We start from the raw sequence: 23,325 nt of genomic DNA, 5'->3' as shown, positions 1-23,325 counted from the left end.
TCCGGTTGCGTACATTGAACCGCTGAAGAAGAAGAACGTCCGTTGTGGAGGTGTTTCACGAGCGACAGTGTCTTCTGATTCTGGGTCTGACTCCGGGTCAAAGTCATAAAAGGGACTGCGGCGGGGAGTCGTGAAGAAGCTATTTTTTAAACATTGTTAAAACAATGTTTTGATAATGAGTAGCCTCCACCGTTCCAGAGGGGGGAGCTGCGCTTCTGAGAGATGGTGTGCTAATTATGTCACTTCCGGGCTTATTGGCCAATCACAAGACAGTTGGGAAGGCTCTATGCTGGCTGGCCAATCACAACACAGTCTGTCTTCTGGGTGTGAGATTTCAGTCTGAAACACCGTGGCTGAGGACAGCATCGGTAAGGAGTGATTTCTATCGGCTCGTTTACAGCAACTAGGAGGTTTTTGACCATAAAAACAAGTTAATGTATGTAAGTAGACCTCCATAACTAACATATATGTGCAACAGGACCACTCTATGTGGGCTTTAAGTGTAGTTTTGGTTAAAGTTCGTATCAGTCGCCAGGTAAAGGAGTGAAAGTGTGTTTGTGTATGTGCATATAGATGTGTGTTTTTCCCTTATGTCAAATGAACCCTGTGATGTGGTTCCTCCCCTTTCCCAGCGAATACTAAAATCAAACACGGTTATTTATTTGCTTTATTTGCTCTGAATCTGCACACCTCTTATGACCGAATAAGTCCACACATTCAGGCCCACACAAAAGCACACACTTATGCATGCACAGTCACAGCCTGTCAACCCGATACTCCGGTGCTAAATTAATCTAGACCTCAATTTACCTCAGTCGCATAAATCTGTTTGCAGAAAGAGCAGAGTGGAGATCTGCAGACCTGAATAGACAGCGATTATTTGTATTATTATGTGCGCGAGTGTTTGTGGAAAGCTGTGTATACGTATGTTTAAATGCTCTTCTTGTCTCTCGTCATTTATCCTCTACTTAAAGGGGGGGAAGTGCCACCTTTTCACAGCTGAAATTATGACACAACTAGGGGTTCATTATGGAGCAGTTTGAATTCCAGAGAAAATGAACAGGTCGAACTAAAAAAACTGCTTTACACATGCAGTCCCCTGTCCAGACCTGTGTACCACAAACCACCGGTATGTAATATATTCATGAAAACCTATTCGGAAAGAAGAGAATGAGAAGAGTGAAATCACTGGAAGTTGTGCAGATTAAAAATGGGACAGCGCCTCACTAATGCATTCACACAGTCATCCCCACTGTGCCCAATGGAACTCTTGGATTTTTAAATATTCATCCTTATTTGTGGCACACATGAACATGAACAACATGACAGTCAGTCGATTGAAGCTTTTCTTTAAAGACATAGAAATATGCAAATGAACAAGGCATTTTTATTAAACTCTATCGTGGTAGAGTGAGTTGAAAATGGTCAATGGGCTTCTTGGTTTTAATTTGCTGTCATGTATGTAAACTGTTGTCACTTGTATATGTTACGTTGTATCATAGTACGAGTAGTTTATATAATTCGGCTACACACTGTCCGTGTATGAGCTAAAACGTTTCACTTGTCTTTCTGGTCACTTTCTTGTCGGTTGTAATTAAATATTGAACAACATCTTCATGGATGGCTGGACTCAGCCTTGAGTGTGTGTGTGTGTGTGTGTGTGTGTGTGTACAAAGTCTCCAAAAAACTCGTATTAAGAGGTTTGTTTATGTTCTAGGCAAATTTGATTTGGTTTGTATAGGACACAGTGTGCTGGGAGATCATTAAAAGTATATAAGCTGAAACAAAGGGGATGAAAAAAAATAGGTTAAATATGCCTGTAAATAATGATAGGACAACCCTGTGCACCTTAAAATGCTGTTCACGGGCTTCATGTTTATTAAGTAGGGGCATAGATGAATTTATTTTTGCAGTCAAGGAAAGCATGAATTTGTGTCTCCCAAGACTTGCCGAGATGCAATTTAATCAGATCTGATAATCGTTAACAGCGCCGTAGCAGCGGTTTCGCAACTGCAATCTTATTTCTGTATGAAATTCAAAACATATCCAGACGAAAAAACAGCTCAGCATGGATTATAAATCCACCAAGAGATTGAAGCTGAGCCCAGTAACAAGACAACTGGTGGTAAGAGATTCTCTCTGTTCAAATACATTAACTTGTGCTGAAAAGAACTTTCCCTGCAGGCGGAAGAAAAAAAAAAAAAAAAGAAAAAAAGTAATAACTTAATGAGTGTGGATTACTGTGGAAAATACTGTGACAGTAATTGAAGTTTCAGCACTGATACAAATACAATACAAGGTTACGTGCCATTTAGCATTGTGTAAATTTTACAGCCTTGTATTAAACTGCTAAGCTGTGTTATATTGCTGCTGCTTAATTTCTCTGTGCTTCTCCGTCTTTATTAATTGAATGTTTTCACATTATGTTGTATCTCGTTTGCCCTTTACTTATTTCATTTACATTTAGTGATCGCGTAATCGATTAAGAAGTATAGATTAATGGATTCGTGTTAAAAGGGCTGGAATAGATTTAATAGATAGATAGATAGATAGATAGATTTCAAGTTATTTCCCAGCGCTGCCTTTCTTCAAGCAACATTAACGTCGTGGTATTCTTCCAGGGTAAAAATGGAAATTATTTTGCAGAGTGCAGTGTACTGGACAATTGAATACAATTCCTGTAATGCAAGCATTTGTTCAGGCGAGAGGAGAGGAGAGGAGAGGAGAGGACACGGGGACAGATGTGAAAAAGAGACCTTTATGAATTCAGAGAACTTCTAATTGCTACTGTGCCTTGTGAGAACAATTCAATAAACAATTCATAAGTGTTTATCAAGCCTAATTAAGCCTTTAATTATCCTCTGCTATAATTATCACCCTAACTTGGCCACTGTAATGAATAGAAACTATTTAATTTGTGGCACCCCCCCCCCCCCCCCCCCCCCCCCCCGACAAATAACAGTTTGCCTCCTGCTCTGTCCCTCCGTCTGTCTCTACAGTGTCCCGGTAATTCTGTCCTTCACTTCACAAACACACGTGTTGCACAAATGGAGGTCTCTCCTTGAAAGGACTGACCCGAGGGCTATATTTTGTTATTGTAATGTCCTCTAAATCCTGATGACAAACACCCCGCACAAACACAGACTGCCAAACATGATAGCTAAGTGCCGCTGAGCTCGATGTTTGCAGTCCAAATACATCTCCCTCGACTGCCTTTAATGTGTCCTGCATGTCTCCTGCCCAGCCATCGAACCGTTTGATTTGTGCACGCATCTGCGTGCGCGTCCGTGCCTTTGTGTGCATTGTGGGTGCAACTGTCTGATAGTGTTTATGTGTGTGTTTGTGCGTCTCTCTTTGTTTCAACCCTCGTTGTAGCTGTTAGAAATATGCCAAAAGCAAGGAGATAAAGCAAACATAGCCAAAGCCACAGATGCTGACCACAAACAGGGTCTTACAGCCAAACAGAAAGGACAGATGTGTTTGAACACGGAGCTAAGTCATCTCACAAACTGCCAGCAAACTGTTCAAAAACACAACACAATGTTTCCCAGTGATCCATGACTCTAACCTGTGGATCGTCTGTGTTTGTCTCATCCTTTTCTTTGCCTCTCATTCCAAATGTGTTGTCGCCTTCTGACCTTTGTGTGTCGAAACAGCATGCAAGAAACAAAGTAAATAAATAAATGATGAAGAGATTATATTAGCTAATTTGCCGTGTGCCCTTTGTTGCCTCGTCGATATGAGGGGAGCTTAATCCATAAACCCGGGGTCTGCAACCTTTGGAGCAGCCAGTTTGTTTGCATGCGATATTAAGATCTGGTTCTTTGCTTCAAATTTCACCGCTGAGGAGGCAGAGTTCACTCTTATGTTGATGTCTGATCCACTGACTTCTGTACAATTTGGAGACTTGGACGATTGGAAAACGTCAAATAGAAGAATTCTGGATTTTAGTCTGTGGATTCTACATCAGCCTGACGAACACTCTTATCTTTTAAACCAGGGATAATCAACTAAAATCCTAATCCACTTTGAGAAAATTTCCTCAATCAAAGGAACATCATAATGTCTAACTTGCATTATTATTTAGTAGTGGGATATATACTGAAGTCGCCTAGTAGTCTGCATGTAATCAACAATTGACTGTCAGATCAAATACAGAAAGAACAATTCAAAAACATTTCGACAATATTTATTGTCACTTTTATACAATTATATAGATGTAACACTGAACATATGTATTATTTTCTTCTCTCTCAATGGAAAAGAAGCTCTGAGAGTGCGTATATTCTGTGACCTAAATTCAGAGTTTGTGTGTGTTTGGTCAAAAATGTTGTGTTTGTATGTGTTCTGTATCGCTAACTCGTCTCTGTCTTCTCTCGCTGTAAACTCACTTTTCTCCGTCTTCTCTCGCTAAACTCTCTTTTCTCTGTCTTCTCTTGCTGTAAACTCTCTTTTCTCCGTCTTCTGTCGCTGTAAACTCTCTTTTCTCCGTCTTCTCTCGCTGTAAACTCTCTTTTCTCCGTCTTCTCTCGCTGTAAACTCTCTTTTCTCTGTCTTCTCTCGCTGTAAACTCTCTTTTCTCCGTCTTCTCTCGCTAAACTCTCTTTTCTCTGTCTTCTCTCGCTGTAAACTCTCTTTTCTCCGTCTTTCTCGCTGTAAACTCTCTTTTCTCCGTCTTCTCTCGCTGTAAACTCTCTTTTCTCCATCTTCTCTCGCTGTAAACTCTCTATTCTCTGTGTCTTCTCTCACTGTAAACTCTCTTTTCTCCATCTTCTCTCGATGTAAACTCTCTTTTCTCCGTCTTCTCTCGCTGTAAACTCTCTTTTCTCTGTGTCTTCTCTCGCTATAAACTCTCTTTTCTCCGTCTTCTCTCGCTGTAAACTCTCGTTTCTCTGTGTCTTCTCTTGCTGTAAACTCTATTTTCTCCGTCTTCTCTCGCTGTAAACACTCTTTTCTCTGTGTCTTCTCTCGCTGTATCACTCCCTGTCTGTCACTCGCTATTAAGCGGGATGCACAGATTTGATTGGCTTTTAGTGGCGTCACGTCGGATGGCTCAAGTCGAATGCAATTGGTCAGTGGATTTCCGGATTCGCTCAACCAGTACCATAAAGTCTAGAGAAGCTGCGCCGGTCAAAATAGAAGCACCTTGTCAACATTTAAAATACTGAAATTATTTATTCACTGTAGGTCCAGGTCCGTACAGGACGGCGTCTGGGTCCGGACTCGGACCGCAGTCCGCCTGTTAGTGACCTGTTTTAAACTGTAAAACTTCATAATGTATGTTTTTTAAACATAGGTGAGCAGTTGAAACTGTTATTTCATTCGCACAAAAAGGATGAATCTACTTCTTCCCTTCATGTCAAATGTTATTAGCGGTGCGGTATTCATGGTTCTTCCACCATGAATCCGCAGGTACACTATATTATGCCAGACGCCCACTACAAAAAGGGTTTTCTGTGTAACAATGCACTTAAAAATGAGAACAGAACTTCCACTCCACCAATTTGTTTTCACAAATAAAAGGTGGGGACGTTGGCCCCCGAATATACAGCCACTTTAAAGGACAGCGTGTCCACAGGAAATAATTATGCTGCTGCAACTACAAGATGTTAACCTCATGCTGACATTGCTCCCTCTGGTAATTGAAAGTTTCAGACAAGTCAGCAGATATTACTGTGTAACAGCTTGGGCTTATGTGTAGGCTATTGAATATTTCTTGCCACAGCAGGGAACGCTGTACTCAATGTCTGTGTCTGAAGAGCAGTGCGCCCAGACGCTCATTATTACTTTTTAAGATGTTTGTGGTATTTCTCTTCTGCAAGGATCCAGCCGGCATTGTTGGTATACGCATGTATTAGCATTATCCCCCACAATGTAGATTATAATATAACCAGTGAAGCACCGTCACCATTTTAGTGTGTGTGTAAAACTCGGTCAAAAAAATTTATGCCAAGGAGAGGGTTGTTTAATTTCAAGAAAATGTGGTAAAAAAAAAAAAAAAAAATTCTAAATACAGCACACGCCACAGATAAAGATTTTCTGCTGACTTGCTCTACAGCAGTTCCGCTTCTCGGCGGGTACTCCTGTCTTCTCCACTGAAATAAACGCATGATGACCCCAATCTTCTGCAGGCATTAAAGTGACTATGGATAAGTACCACATATAACATACAGCTGAAATGATCCAAACTATCCCTTTAATGCTGTAAAGCGAGCACTTTAACCTCACGGTCATTGTTAGACTCTAAATCTAAAACACCGTGCGCACATACAACAAAAACAAAATATGTCACTGGCTAAATAGTGGCTAAACACTAAGTGCTTTTTTCATGCTCTGCTTATTGCAGATTTACTGCGTTACAGTTTTACTGTTAAAAATAAATCTGCCCTGAACATATCTGCATCGGCATCGAAGGCGCTGATATATTTTTAAGACCTAAACTTGTCTATAAAAGAGGGAGAGCTGCGAGACATCACCCCGACTTCATATACTGTATAAAATGTGACACATCACATCCAAATAATAAAAGACGTTAAGAAGAAAAAAAAAAAAAAAAAAGGATTCAGAAGCTTCAATGCAACCGCACTGCCTTTGTCTGCGCCTACAGTAGGAAGCCTGTGGCATAGACAAATAGCAAAGCTCTGCGGTTGAAGTCATAAATCTATGATTAGTCACAAGACCCGACCAAACGATCGCTCAGCCGGAGATCAAAATTTAATTCCCTGTCCATCACAATGCAAGGCCACATGATCTGACCACCCCTCTGTGCCTCCCATTCTCTCTGTCTCTCTTCTCCTCACCATTCAACAGGGCTCCCTTCTTTTCATTCCTTGTATCGCTGATCACATCTTCCTCTGTGCCGCATTTAAAATCTGCCCACCTCTCAACATCTTCCTCCTCTTCTCTCAATCTCTCTTCGCGTGCGTGCCTTTGTGAATATAATGTGAGCTCGGGCTCTGGCCTGTGCAGGACAAGTTCAACTGATTTACCGTGCCATGGCAGCTTAGAGACAAAAAGAAAATCCTCATGTATTCTCCTCTTTGAACAAACATGACCCATACTTTCTTTTGTGTGTGCACGCACATTCCTGAAATTCTGCAAAGTATGGCCGCTTCTGTGACTTTTAAAGTGTTTTTATGATCCTACCGTCATTTGCTGTGCTCTTCGGGGAGCTGTATTTGTTTCTTTGAAAAGGCAGCGGTCCTCCCCGTCTGGGAGGCAAACATTCTAAAACAGTTGGAGGATGGAGATGGGACCTTAACTCTTTGTCTGTGTTTACTTACATCTGCACACATTAGAAAGTGCACTTTGTATTAGGCGTATAGGCCAATAACCTGTTTCAAAACATATCTCAGTAATTAAAGGTGCATTATGTAATAAATCTAAAGCAACTGGCCATAAAATCCTCCTAATATGTCACAGAGACTCAGGAATAATGTTCATATAACAAACTGAACTCACCAACAACAACAACAACAGTACAGACAAAATATTTGTATTAAAAAAAATATTTTGCAGCCTGCAAATCATGTATATGTTTTGAAATCATGTTTTCGCATGTGGCGCCACCTACCGCCATCTACCAATCATTGCAGTCAGTAGAGACTCAGCTGCCGAGCGACCACGGGTTGCCAGTTATGTCAGAAAACGAAACCTAAAAGACCTCTGTATTTTGAATTTGAATGTAGTAACACTTTTTGGCCACATTCTTACATATGGCACCTTTAAACAGTCAGGCTATCAAACCACAAACATTTCTGTCATATCATGCCAAAGGTTGGAGTTGTTTAATAACTCATCAAAAATAGAGTGCAGGAATCACTCGGGTTCTCAGTGATTGAGTGACACGACTCTCCAACCCTCTGCGGTGACGCTAGGATGCACGAAGGAGGTGACATTTTTAAGCTGTAATTTGCAATACTGTGACACTGCGATACTTTTGCGAGAGGTTGTCACAGCGTCAGGATCTCATACAATCCCATGCCTATTTTGTATGCAGTCTGTTTTTGTTGCACCTCATGTTTCTGTCTTATTTACAGTGTGGATGGATTTGGTGGAATGCGATCATAATCCTTTCAACTACTCCTCTCCCAGCACTACCATCTATTCCAGCTCCTTTCTTGATGTAGTTTTTTTCTTTTTTCTTTCCCTCCTTACTCTCCCTTGCATTAAAAGCACTTGTCAGTTATGTGTCCTACCATCACTGAGCCTCTCGGGTGTCTCTCCTTTCTTGCTAAATGTCATCTCTGGTATTAAATGCTTTTGTCTCCTAGCTGGAAGAAAAAATGGAATTATAATATATAGTTATATAGACCATAGATTCTTGACATTTAAATTAGAGGCACAACTGAAATCCCTGCACAGGTAAATGGATTCGGCATAGTTAAGTTTGCGTGCACGTACGCATGCACGCTGTACACTCACACTGTCTGTCTGTCCAGACAAGGCTGCTGATTGACTGCTTCAAAGAGGATTGCATCTCTATCTGTTAACGTGATCAAACTACGAGTGTAATCTGTCAGGGTGTGATGATGATGCAGATTGGAGTGAAAGACAAGATGAAGGTAATCAGTTTTGGGAGTGACGGATAAAAAAAAAAAAAGAACAGCATTAATACCATTAAGATTACACGCTACAGTCTGAGCACAAGTCTCACTCGCTGGGAAACTTGAGCAACAGAGTGAGGGAGTGGAAAGATGGGAGCGAGAAAGTACAGTGGACTGCTGCTGTCAGTGAATCGATCAATAATTGCTCTTCTTCAGGCTCTTATGATGCATTTTCTTTTGAGGCTTTTCAGTATGGGTGAGTGTGTGAGTGCGTGTGTGTTCACTCACAGTCCTGTTCATTGGTGCTATCAGGGGATAATGTGAGTGTGTACAATGTGAGAGTGAGTGATCCTTACTCTGGCACATTAGAGGATGAGTCCATAGACGGCGGCTAATGATACTGCAGAAATTAAGTGTTGGCTTCAACACTCACACATACAGAGAGACACACAAGCTTACTGTGCCTGTTCTGTGGTGCACATCAGTCCAACTTTATTAAGGCTGTTTTTTTTGCTGTACTCTGAGATCCTGGAGTAGTTAAGACCCTGTGCTGGCCAGGGATTGAAATCCCGCCAGAACGTGCTGCTTTCAACACACCCTGCTCTGCCTCCTTACATCTCTCTGCTCTCTACATCTCTTTCTTTTTCTGTCCTCACTGTCGTTTCCAAACTTCTACCCTAGCCTGTATGGCGTGCATTAGTATGTGTGGCTGTGTAGCACCGGGTTTAGAGGTTTATGTCTCCTAATAGACAGAGATTTGTCCTGTCACACCAACACCCACATACAGCTTACAGAGAGAGAACGTACTCCCCCTCTCTGTGAGTGGAGGGGGGGGAGAGAAAGAACATTTATGTTCCTGTCTTATCTGCAGAGAGAAAGGTTCCGTTTCTGTACAGACAAATCATAAAGCATTCATTTGTGGCTTTCTCATCTTTTTCAGCCCACGCTTTCCAGCACCACCTCTCTCTACCCTTTTCTCACCGTGATTGGATTAAGCCCAAAGAAACAGAGTGAGGAGATGAAGAAGGGATGAGAGCTTATTAAGCATATGTGAGAGGTGAGATGACATTAAGCTCTATGGAAAAAAGATTGACGAAGAGGTGTGTGTGTGTGTGGCCGTGTATGTGTGTGTGTGTGTGTGTGCGCGCATATTTATCCTCGCAGAGGGAATGGTGAGAAAAGGCAGGAAGTGAAGCGTTTAGCTGTGGAGCACTTTAATCAAGGGGCGAGCAATCCTGCATGACCCACTCTGTCATCCATTATTGATGCCTGCCTCAGCCTGGCTGATGAATCATTAAGCCACTCATCAGGCCTGGGAATTCTGCCTCCTCCTCGGCCGATGACACTCGTATACATAAATCACACACACTGCCATTTCGCACATGCTCACACATCAACACAAACACGCACACACCCACATAGTTCGTGGAGTTTCTGCTCGCTTTGTGATGTGATGTGAACAGCAGCTCTCACTTTTTCAAAAACACACAATTTCCGTCAACACTGCGGTGGAGACAAGTTTACTCAGGCTGCAAACACATAATTCAGAATGACAAGTGCTGCACGGCTGCACTACCATTGATGAAATGCAATATCCACACCCAGTAAGATTGCAGTATAGTAGAACTTGAAGTTGAAGCAGAACTAGAACTAACAATTATTTATCATCATAAGCGATTTAACCTGTGAGGGCCACACGGTTGGCGTAGTGGTTAGCACTCTTGCCATTGCAGCAAGAAGACACAGGTTCGAGCCCCGGTTGGAATAAGAGCCTTTCTGCATGGAGTTTGCATGTTCTCTCTGTGTGCATGTGGGTTTTCAAACGGGCAATATGGAGATTAGGTAAATTGGTCACTCTAAATTGACCGTGGGTGTGAATGTGAGAGTATATCGTTAGTATATGTGGCCCTACGAACTGTCCAGGATGTACTCCGCCTATTGTCCTATGTCAGCTTAGATTAGCATAGAATCCCCAGCAACCCTCTGGTGGAAGATAAAGCGGTGGATAATGGACTGATGGATTAATCTGTGAATTATTTACTTAATTGTTTGGGTCATAAATTGTCAGAAAATGGCGAAAACTATTGATCTGTGTTTCACAAACCTCAAAATGATGATGTTGTCAAATCTTTTGTTTTGTCTACAAAAAAAAAAAATCAGTTTTAATGATTTATTTCTTATATGAAGCAGTGACACAGAAAATATTCACATTTTAGACGCTGAAATATCTGTATTAATTAGGTCAAAGGTCTCCTCGCCTGTCCTCTACCTCTGTTTCCCTGCACTACTGCTGTTTCCATGTCTTACCATTTAGTCTTGTGACTAATCCCGCACCAAAGGGGTACAAATACACAGCACATACTAATGCAAAAATACCCAAACAAAATAACACCAATTGTAAATACACAAATGGACAGAGGAAACTGGCATCTTGCCCAAAAGAAGTCAGTAGCCAAGACCTGGTGGCTGGAAGATGGAAGCTGCTTGTGGACAACTGTGATTCTGCCGTCCTGGCAACACATAGAAAGAACATTTCTGCAGCACTAAGCTGAGAGCCTGGCTTCTCCAATCTGCTAAGCACGGAAATGCTGCTCATGGTAATTGCAATGGGTTGTGTCCTCCCCATCGTTGGGGATGTGAAGGCCGGTTGAAGCTAACAGTATGAATTATTAGTGTTTGCATCGTGGCTCATGCTACTGGTGGAGGTAAAGTCTGATATGATTTTGATGCGATCTTACTGATGCATGACCGACCCTGTGTTATCAGAATGTCATTGTAGGTCCTATCTGCTCGGATGCATGAACAGAGGAGCACACCAGAGAGAGGACACATGAGAGCGCACACAATATTGGTGTAATACTACATTCGTTTTTTGACTCCCTGGTGCTCTTGGTATAGTTTTCCTGTGAATCCATCCATCAATCCATCCATCTTCTACCACTTTATCCTCCACATGAGGGTCACGGGGGGTGCTGTGCCAATCTCAGCTGACATAGGGCGATAGGCGGGGGGTTGTATGTGTGAATGTACAAGTGAATTCTGCAGTATAATACACAAGTACACAGTGTACACGTACAATCGGTCTTTTTTTCCCCCCCAGTACACAGACATAAATAAAGCGATAGCTCAATAATGTCCCGTTAATCTCTCTGAATCCATGACCGCAACACTGACCTATTTCACACATCATTTTCCTGAGGGTCACCTGTCAGAGGTCTGAGGGGGAAAGGTGAAAGGTCAGGGGCGACTGAAGCAGCGCATGCATAAAAGCGTCACAAAGGCCTCACCTTGAGATTCACACTGATAGAAAAGCTTGCAATCAAATTGGATTTTATCAAATATTAATAGTTCATGTTTAATGTCGAAAATTGCCATCGTAACAAAAGAAAACCATCATATCTAACGTTATCATTGTATAAATACAGTAATTATTGCATCTCTTGATTCTCTTGCTCCAGGCTACAACTTAAACTGATCTGTGACTGTATGCCACTGCAGTTTGACCCATTCCTGCCTGCTCTGCATGTCGCACAGCAACACAAAACATGAAAGCCTTGATTCCTGTCAGAGATTTCAGGGAAATGAAACTTCTTCACATGCGTTTAAAAAAAAAAAAAAAAAACCTCTGCCACTTTGATCTATAAATGCAAAGTAACTGCTCGAGTCACACCTATTTTTATGAATCGGCCTTACGTATATGAAAACTCGAAAGAGAATACGCTTTAAATATCACGCTGAGGATGACATCCACGTTGCTTTATTCAGAGGGAAGTGACATTAGAAATAATTTCTGGGCTTCTGCTCCACCAAGATGTGATGGTTCACACCTTCTCTGTCAATGAGTCATCTTTTTTTCATCCGGAGAAATGATCATTAATTTGTCTGAGGTGCTCTTAACCCTGGCCTGCATGTGGGCACGCACGAGCATTCAAGCACTCTGCTGCAAATAACATGCGTTGTACTGTACACCAAGAGCTGCAGCTGTATCCACACATCTGTTCCTACATGAAGGCATGAGTCCAGTGCTCAGTGTGTTCCAGGTTATTGGAAAATAGAAAGTCTGACCATCAAATAAAGCCCAGTCTTTCTTTTCTTTCATTCATTCATTGAACGATCTTTCAGCAATATAGCCACTGCAATATCGCCCCCACTGCCTTCATTCAAACTCCCAAAATAGGCATACTGTACACACACACACACACACACACACACACACACACACACACACACACACACACACACACACACACACACACACACACACACACACACACACACACACACACACACACATACAGGTTTGCACAGCTATTCTTCTTCGGACACTGTATTGACTTCCAATCCTTTGAACAGCCAACACAAAGCATCATCCCGAACCTTAAAGGTGCATTATGTAATAAATCTAAATCAACTGGCCATAAAATACTCCTAATATGTCACAGAGACTCAGAATAACCATCATATGACATACTGAACTCACCAACAACAGTACAGCCAAAATATTTGCATAGGTTTCTGCCCTTTTTCCCTGTTACAAGGGTTTTTTCCCTGGTAGTTTTTCCTTACCCTGGTCGAAGGTCTAAGGACAGAGGACAAAAATATTTTGCAGGCTGCAAATCATGTATATGTTTTGAAATCATGTTTTGGCATGTGGCGCCACCTACCACCGTCTACCAATCATTGCAGTCAGTAGAGTCTCAGATGCTGAACAACCAGGGGTTGCCAGTTACGTCAGAAAACCAAACCTAAATGACCTCGGTATTTTGAATTTGAATGTAGTAACCATTTTTGGCCACATTCTTACAAATGGCACCTTTAACCACAACCAATCTGACCACTATTCAAATCTTAGCCTGAAATTTAACCAGTTCCTCAAAAAAGAGGTTCTGCCTCATTAGGAGCAGGTTTTGGTCTCCATGGGGACTACCGGTCCTGACAAGATCAGTCTTTAAGCCAGAAAATGTCCTAAAGACATACCAAAAATGCACGCACACACGCACACACGCACACAGACACACAGACACACAGACACAGATTCTAAGGCCTAAACAGCGTAAACCTTTGACCTTCTAAAAAATTAATGGGCTAAAGAGATGAGACAAAAAGCAATAGGAGAGGGAGATACGAGGAGTGTCAAGGTAGAGACTGGGTGTTGGTTCGAGAAATTTATGGGGCTAAAAGGCAGAGGGCATTGGCAAATGGCAGTTGAAAAAATAGAGCGAAGCAGAGACAGAGGATGTAGAGTTCAGACCGTGAGGGGAAATCACTTAAAAAGAAGAAGAAGAAGAAGGATAAGACTGAATCTTCTCCAAATCTGACACACCAATGACGGTTGAAACCAAAATACTTTTCAACTTTGCTGCTGTCTTGCCATTCACATTTCATTTCAGATTTGGGCAATGACACTATTTTGATTATGACAATTTGATGTTTTTGTGCGCATAATTTGTTTGGAGAGTTTCTCCCAGTTTACGCCTAAGCTGGTGTTCCAGATGGTTCATCAAACATGCTGTAATTATCTAACACTCACTAATTGTATGTGAGTGTGTGTGTTTATGTGCTGGTGTGTCTCCAGGTAATTATCTGATGCTGCGATCACTAATGACCACACAGGCAAACATCTGTCCCAGGGTGATATACAAACTGAGAGGTTGGCCATCTGCTGTGTGCATGCGTGTGTGTGTGCGTGTGTTCACACATGTATGACATGCAGTTATGATAAAAATGTTTACATCGAGAGATACAGTCGCAGTTCTCCTCATCCCTGTACTATTGAACTATTCCAAAACAATCTCGGCCCACTCTATACCCTCCAGAAATGCTCACACCCACTCAGAGCTCATGCAGATCAACAAACATTATGTCACAGAAGCAGATTTTTTACCCTTCAAATTACCCTCTGATGTCTGGTAGGACAGGTACGATGAGTTACAGATGGGAAAAAAAACAACCCATCACCCTGTTGGTGGATGAAAAACATTTTTTTTTGTTCAAGTGGAGACGGCAATTCAGTCAAGTCAGGGCTGCGTGTGTTTTTGTGTATGCTTGTATTTTTCAGTGTGCAGCAGATCAGAGACACAAATACAGAAACTGAATAAAGATAATTTCCATCTCAGAGGTGAACAAGCATCACAAAGCCTGCGCCGAGGCACAAAGACACCTTTACACAAGTAAAGAAATGCGCTCGTACGTCTCGCGCCTCCCTCCTCCTCTCGATCATTCCCCGAGGGTGTGTGTGTGCGGCGAGAAAGGCTGGCGGGTTGTGTCAACTCAGCCAACAGTTTCATTTACAAGTTACACAATGTAGCACAAACAAACAGAAAGAGAAAAGGCACAGAGGTGCGAGATAAAAAACGAAGCTGAGAACGACTTTGGAAAAGTCAGGAAATACTGAGGCGATGGAGTCGACAGTGCTTCTCCACCGGGGGAATCATCCTGGTTATCAAGTAGAGGTTACTGAAGCATTAGTGCTACGAGGCACTAATGAATTCATTAGCTAAATGAAATGTCAATAAAGGCTTGAGAGAGTGTTAAAATCAATGCCAACTGTCTCCCTCTCGCTCTCTTCCTCTCCCTTCCCTTCATCCTACCTCACCCATCTGTCCCCATTACACACCTTTCTCCCAACACACACTCTCTGTGGAGTGTTGAGTGTAAACTGTGATGGAGGACATTAGCAGTGATCAGTGGTGGCAGTTTGCAGCGGTCAGCAGGAATGGGCCAGTCAAACAGGACTTTAGCATTCAGCAGCGCTCACCTGCTCGCTCTCTAACTGCTCACAAGGGCCTAGTGGCTGAGTCGATGTGTGTGTGTGTGTGTGTGTGTGTGTTTGTGAAAATTAACGTTAGACTTTATCAACATGAGTGACCGCAGCATTACGGGCCCTGACTCTGAAGTAGCTTTTCTGGCAAATCAGCTGGTTTTTAAGTATAACTTGCACCAAACAAAACAAAATCTGATTGCGATTGCAATATGATTCATAACTGGTACAACTTGTCGTTTTTACATCCTGATATATTTGTTAAGTATCCACCTGTTATCTTCATGAAAGATAGTATCATGAAGACTTTCATTTCCTGGTATAAAAGTAGTCAGCATTTTCTTATCTGAGAAGCAAGATTTTTGGGCCTCATTTGGGAGGAGATGACAAACTTAACCCACATACAGTACCCGCACATTTAAAAGAGGAAGCTATTTTCAGTTCAGATCAAATCATTATTTATACTTAATTTAATTTGCCATAAGTATACAACGACCTAATTATCGGAGTTGTTGTTTTTCATGAACCCAGAATGAGCCTTTTATATTTATCAGTATACACAAATCAGAATATAGACAGAATATAGGCCACAGAGAGACAAAAAACCACTCACTCACACGCTCACACCTATGGTCAATTTAGAGAGTCCCAAAATCTGTATGTTTTTGGACTGCGAGACGAAAACAGAGAACCTGGAGAAAACCCATGCACATACGGGTAGAACATGCAAACTCCATCCAGTAATGCCCTTGTTCCGACCGGGTCATGAACCCTTGTGTTTGCTGCATAAGCAACAGCACTGATTTCTACACCAACCGTGTGGCACGAAGTTCATCCAATAATACTTTACTATCCATGAAAACTAAAAACATCAGGTGGTGTCTGTCAATTTGGATATTTCACTTGCTTGTATTGTTCTACTATTGTGTGATTAATTGTGCAGCCCTAGGTTTGAACTCTTATGGAAAACAACATTTTGCCTAGAACTCACATTTCACTGATCTCTGTCTTTCTGACATTTGTTGAAAATCATAAATGTCAAGATGTTATTATCCTGGTTGATTGTCTCCTGAAAGTTCTCTCATACTGAACTGAACTCATTCTGACCGCCATTAAAGCGTGTGCAAACATTTCTGGGTATTGTGATTAGGCACAGGAGCAAACTGGGCAGGTCACATGACAGTCCAGTTTGCTCATCTCGCCTCTGTCCCCTCCCGATGGCTTAATTATTTGTAGCTACGTGAGTGCTTGACTCATTCTGAACATTGTTTTTCAAGATAATTGTTTGGGGGCATATGTTTAAATGTCACCTCATTTACATAAACACTGTTCAGCTCCCCCACAGCATCAATGAAAACACGAGTGTGCAGAGTCACATCCCCACACACACACACACACACACACTGGCACATTTGCTCTTACTTTGACACTCTGCTGTACAGTCAAGGATTCATCTGTTTTCTGCAATGGCTGTGAAATATTCATCAAGGTGGTGTGCAGTGGATAAGCAGCTAAGTACATGCACACACACACACACACAGACACGTATAGACAAGGCTGTAATGTTCTGACTCGTTTCTGAAGCAAATGAGGAGACAGGGAAATGGATTGGATTCAGAGATAGAAAAAGAAACTGAAGGTGAATCATAGACTATATATAAAAATGGACGTAGTCTTCCTGCTGCACAGTGAAATCCGCTTGTGAGGCTTTGAGATTCGCTACGCTAGTTTTTGAAACCAGAAAATTAACCAATGTCACCTGCGGCCAAGCACCTATTGGACAACACAAGCTGTCAATCACACTAGTGTCCACTCATATCTGCCATCTCATTTTTTTGCCAGCGCGAACATCATTTACATCTGCTATTCAAGACGTCTTGAGGCCATTAACTCATCAGGAAAATGTTTACTGATGTTATAAATTCGAGTGAGAAGTAGGCTCCACAACTAGTGGAGTGGCCCCCTGGTGGCTAATTGCCACTTCTCTACAGTTGCTGTCACTTTTTTTTACTAAAAGTCTTGCTCGAACGAATGTTATATGACACTCTTTTACCGTCGAAAGATACGACACGCACTCATGTAAAGACAGAATCTTGTGTGTGTGACGCATCTGTCGCCTCTGTGAGATTTACAGTAGCTCATTACCATCTGTGGTGTCGAAAGCAGAAGTACTTCCACGCGCCGCGTTCGGTTAGTGTTGTGATTGTTCGCTTGGGAGGGCATGTAGGCTTGTTTATGTCCTCGGTTAAACTTCGAGCCCTGGTTGGAACAAGGGCCTTTCTGCAAGGAGTTTGCATGTTCTCCCTGTGTGTGTGGTTGTTCTCTGGATCCTCCAGCTTCCTCCCACAGTCCAAAAACATGCATATTTGGGGATTAGGAGAATTGGTCTAAATTGACCGTAGGTGTGAGAGTGTGAGTGAATGGTTGTTTGTCTCTATGCGATAGACTGACGAACTGTCCAGGGTGTAACCCGCCTATCGCCCTATGTCAGCTGATATAGGCACAGCACCCCCCGCAGCACTCCGGAGGATAAAGCTGTAGATAATGGATGGATGGATGGTTGCTGGTTCGGCTCCCAGGCCGGGCCTTTCTGTGTGGAGTTTGCATGTCACTGCAGAACAATATAACAGACAGTCTGAAGTGCTTGTAGGCTGTATGTTTTTTTTTTACGGTTTGAGTTTGATCCTGCTACACCTAAAAGTTTGAACACAAATCTGACTTTCAGACAATAAAATGACAGCCCCCCGACTCGTGTCCTATTTCCCTGGCTTCACTTTTCAAACCAGAGGAGTACATCCATTTTTTATTCTCAGTCTTAGAGGTGAATCACTTTGTCCCCTCTCTGGATAGAGAGAAGCATTAGACCCGCATGTGTCCTCTTTATACGCCTCTCTGGTGCTACGTCTTCCTTCCTGTCGTCTACTCTCACACCAGGAGCTTAAAACCTTTCGAAGCCTTGATAATTAGGAGTTTGAAGAATGATTAAGCACTGATGATTAGGCACTAATATAAATACCGGAACCAACATTCAGACGCATTTCCAGAAGCCTATCACAATGGCTAATTAGCGGTGATAAAGCACTAATGAGCAAAATCCTAATCGAGACATACAGCAGCACTCCACTGGGACGCTAACTAAACAACAAAACAGAGACATCTTAACAAACGCCATAGGATTTGTTGTGGAGGGAGAGAAGGGGGCTGTGTGTGTCTAGACAGCTGTTCTTCACCACCTACAGCTGCCCACGTGTTTTCTTAATGCCGCAACGCCTTATCAAAGTAAAGATGCAAGAAGTCACCTTTGATAAATCTCTTGTACTCCACTGATCTGAGCTAAATCAAACAGCAGCTACAGTAGCTGTCGTTCCGGCTGCTGCAGCCGAATCGTTTACAGTGGCATAGACAGGAGCAAAAGATGCCGCTCGCCATATCTAATGGTCTTGAAGAGGCGCGTTAAGCTCGGTTGCTCGTGGCTGAAGGACCGTGTCTCACCTTAAACAAAGAGGTCATTTTTTTGAATTTCTTGGCCACTGGTGCGGCCTGTATATCATACTGACAGGCCTATAAATTGGCCCATGTCTAAACTAATATGGATAAATGTGAAAGAACATCTTTTTGTGACCCTGCACACCCTCTTAGCCAGCATATTCCCACACTGAAAACTTTCCACATGTAGCCGTATCAGTTTGCTCTCGGAGGTCAAGGATGCCCTTCCTTCCACGAATGACATATAGAAAGATGCTTTTCTATCTTTCCTCTTCGCATGAGGGTCAGCTAGATTTAAGGCTGTGAGACCTTGACTGGTTTTCTTTTTTAGTTCTCAACCAGGTGAGTTATATTTCCCTTTTGGAGAAAAAACATCAGAGTTACTGCTGCTCATGTTGTTTGCTTTAACTGTTTTGCACCAGCCTTGACTGTGTAAAAAAAATATACAATGTCAATTTTTTTTTTATCTGTCTAGTCCACGTGTCAAACTCAAGGCCCGGGGGCCAGATGTGGCCCGCCACATCATTTAATGTGGCCCGTGAGTGATTAATTGGTCTTAAAAATCTGTGCTAATATAGGTCTATGCTGCTTTAAGGCGTGCGTTGACCATAAACTAAATTTCCCACAATGCATGGCGATTGCGTTACCCGCAAAGTGACTGCATCCCACCACTAGATCGCAGTGTATCACTGTATACGCATCATGCGACGAGTGAAATTGAGATTGAGACTGTGATCGCAGCAGAATGTGTTCACAAAAGCCACAACCAAAAAACGACGAGGCAGTGAAAGCTCGCTTTATTGTGGCTGAAGAAATCACCCGTGCTTCAAAGTCTTTTTCTGAGGGTGTGTTTTTGAAGCAGTGCATGCTGAAGCTGTGTGAGCAGGTCTGACCTGACCAGATACAGACTTTTAAAACGGTTAGTTTGTCAAGAAACACCATCGCGGACCGGGTTACATCTATAATGCATCATATTTGTAACTTGAATCAGTAATAAATACAGAAAGTTATGTAGCAATATGTTACAGACTAGTTACCTTTGTTTTACATTATATTTGATTACATTTAGTTACATTTATTCTGTATGACAGTTACATCTGGCCCTTTGAGGGTAATCATTATGCTGATGCCTGGTCTAGTCCATCCAGGCAGGGGACAAGTCCTCGGACGGCACGGTAACTGGACTGTCCCACCCCAACTGGTCATGTGACCCCTTCGGTGCCAAGCTGTATATGCACCTGCCTTTCCTTGGACCACAGGTAACAGAACGGCCTGTTTTCCTTAGATCTTTACCTTTACCCTGGAGAGACTCTCCAGTGCCGCAGCACAACACGACTGAGATCCATGGTCTCTCAAGACCAGAGGCTCCGCCACCGATGATTTGATTTGACTAAATATCTGCTCAAAGAACACCAATTTATGATGCTTTTTATAAGCGACGCAACAAGTAACTATTCTTATTATGAATTATTCTCCTGAATAGTATTATGACACGATTATTAATTGACTTCAAAGTGATGAACAGCTCACTGTGGGAAGCTGGTAACAGCGACATGGGGAAATGATTGCTTTACGTGCGTGGTAATTGATCGTAATCTAAAAAGTTTACATTTTTTTGGGAAACTTTATAAAACATATTTTGATGCTTGGGGTAACAAATATATAGCAGTTGTTATCATGCTTCATATTCCATTGAGGTGAGCTGTCGTATGATTCATCCCTTTTAATCTTTTGAGTGTCATTTTTGACAACATTCTAAATCAAAGTATTCAATAAAAATTGCATTTAATGAGTCCACAAAGAGAATGAACAGCAACTGAGACAGATGATTCAAACGATCACATTAAGAGGAGCCCTAATTTGAATGAGCACACTGTATTATACCTATTATTATTATAATACATTAATTATCTCATTTAGTCGTTTGACATATCAAAATGTGCATTTGAGAGCAAATGTGCGTAAGCAGCATTTCTGGCAGTTAATCAAAAGTGAGGCTCTTCCTCATTAGGACCAGGTTTTGGTCTCCATGAGGACTCCTGATGAGGTCATTGTTTATGCCAGAAAAGTGCACACACCAACATCTACATAATAAAAAATGAACGGTTGGCGCTGATTACTAAAATTATATATGTACGTTTACACACTTTTGAATCATTAAAACTTAATTTACATCCCACAGTTGGAGGAAGCTATAGTTCTGGTATTAATCATTTAGATGACATAATTGCTTGCACAAAGGGAGTGTTGTTCAGTTAATGACTTTTTTTTTTTGTAAGGTCAGCAATTTTGTGTATCACTTGTTACTTTTTTAATCACTTGTTGTACTTTATCAGATGAGGGTACAAAAAAATAAATTGGCCATTGACCCACAAAGAAATCTGCATCATATATCGACCATCTGCTGCACTGATTTACAAAGAGCGACGTCGGTCATAGAGAAACCCATATCGGTTGACCTCCAACCACATACACACATGCACACGCACACGCAGACACACATACACGAGAAATGCTCCCCATGGAAACGAGTGCTTTTGTCGTTTCTTCGTTTTTCGTCTGTGCAAGTAATCTTCTCCCCAAATAAACCACTAATGCAATTTGATTTGTTTAATTCCCACAGCCATGAGAGAAAATGAGGTAAGACTTTATAGTTGGGAGCATCACTTTCTCCTCTTTTTCACTGTCCTCTGTTAAGAAATTAGCTTCTTTTATGTCTCAAGAAAACAAAATATAATCCCTTGCAAAATGGTTTAAATTACCTCCAGTTTTCTCAAATATAAACCTGCAGCACCTGCAGAGTTTACACACCTACAAACACACTTTTAAACAGTCAGAACTTGACTTTGACCCATATCATGAACTTCATTCAAGAAAAAGTGAAAAAAGGGTGTCACTGGACTAAAATAGGCTCTTTAACAAAAACACACACTGCTACAGTCCCTCACACACTCACACACACACACACACACACAAATGAACGCTCTCCTACCGGTGAATCACTGCTTGCTGTTGGGCACAGTGGTCCTCTGAAAACTCCCTTGACGCGTCGAAAGTGTCCATTGGTCAGGTGTGTGGAGCTGATGACTAGATAGTAACACGCGCTGCACGCCATCCCGGGCGCCTCGCGGGGTTTCGGACCCATGGAGAGAGGCTTGTTGGCAAGTGGGTATAGAAGTGGTCTGGTCCTGGATGTCGGGTGTTACGCACGGATGCTGCTGTCCCGGTGAGAGCGCGGCCGGAGCAGAAAGTCTCACTCCTCCTGTCCTCTATTTGGAAGTGTCTGTCTGTATAATGACAAGAGAGAGAGAGAGAGAGAGACGAGATGATAATGATGCGCATAATATGTGCGCGCGTTTGTCTAAGATAACAACAACAAGAAACAGACAGACGGAGAAAAGAGTGAAAGAGACAGACTGAGAGACAGACATTATACTGACCGAGCTCCGCCGCGTGAGTCTGAGCTGGGCATACTGTCGTCGGTCGGGCATGAACAAATGAATGAGCGCCTGTAGAGTACCAGGGAAAAATCCAGCCCTTGCTTCCCTCTCTCTCTCCCTCTCTCCCTCCCACCCTCTCTCTCTCTCTATTTCTCCTCTCACCCCCTCTCCTTGTCTTTCCCCCCCCCCCTTTTTCCCTAGACCACTGGACCAGTCCGAATAGCAGCAGCAGCCCAACTAGGGTTCTCAGTGAAGAGAGAGTGGGAGCATAGGCTTTTCCAGGTGCTTCTCTGCTTCATGCACGTCGAAGCAAAAAAAAAAAAAAGACAGGAGGGGGAAACATCTGACCCTCTTTTCCCTCCTCTTGGCACTGTTCTGTTCTGATTAGCACCTGGTTGGTATGTGTGTGTGTGGGTGTGCGTGTGTGTGTGAGAGAGAGAGACTGTAAATCCATCCAGAGCAGTCCCAGTTATTATCAGGCTCCAGTGAAGGCAGACTGAAGTGCTTCAGACTCTTTGTCAAGAGGGAAACTCTCTCTCTCTCTCTCTCTCTCTCTCTCTCTCTCTCTCTCTCTCTCTCTATCTCTCTCTCTCTCTCTATCTCTCTCTCTCTCTCTCTCTCTCTCTCTCTCTCTCTCTCTCTCTCTCAGAGTGTTTGGGTTAAAATTAGGTTTATGTTATAGGGTTAGGTTAAGGGTCGGAGTTATGCATTACATTGTGATGGTTAAGATGCATCATGTCTTTGAGTGTGTGTGTGTGTGTGTGTGTGTGTGTGTGTCTCGGTGTGTGTGTGTGTGTGTGTGTGTTTGAGTGTCTGAGGGAACGCACTTGAATTCGGAGTTACTCAAGCACAGCTTTGACACAAGTGGATCCCTGTGTCCCAGACTCACGCGCAGACACGGACACGCAGACAGAAAAGCTGTCAGGTGCAGCCCCCACTTCCCAAAGCTTTGTCGTAAACTTTTTCCACTCCCTCGGAAATTAGAGTCTGCCTCATTAGGACCAGATTGTGGTCTCCGTGAGGACTAATTGTTTTGACAAGTGCGCGCGCGCCTCTACCATTTCTATTCCATGTCGTCTCTGTTTCTCTGTGA

The 23,325-nt window shown here is 42.5% G+C and overlaps 1 protein-coding gene across 1 annotated transcript in view; it reads right to left on the bottom strand.

Moving 5' to 3' along the window:
* Positions 1-21,937, bottom strand: part of znf804b (zinc finger protein 804B) — a gene marked incomplete at both ends in the record, with an annotated part of 34,765 nt that extends 12,828 nt beyond the window's left edge. The window contains 1 exon segment of the mRNA XM_083896485.1: positions 21,785-21,937. Within this exon segment, the coding sequence (XP_083752611.1) occupies positions 21,785-21,937 (153 nt within the window).
* Positions 21,938-23,325: the final 1,388 nt, after the last annotated feature.

This window comes from Microchirus variegatus (genome assembly GCF_963457635.1).
Source record: "Microchirus variegatus genome assembly, chromosome: 1".
Lineage (NCBI taxonomy): Eukaryota > Metazoa > Chordata > Actinopteri > Pleuronectiformes > Soleidae > Microchirus > Microchirus variegatus.
The sequence above is the reverse complement of the archived record's forward strand: the minus strand, read 5'-3'. Positions and strand labels throughout refer to the sequence as shown.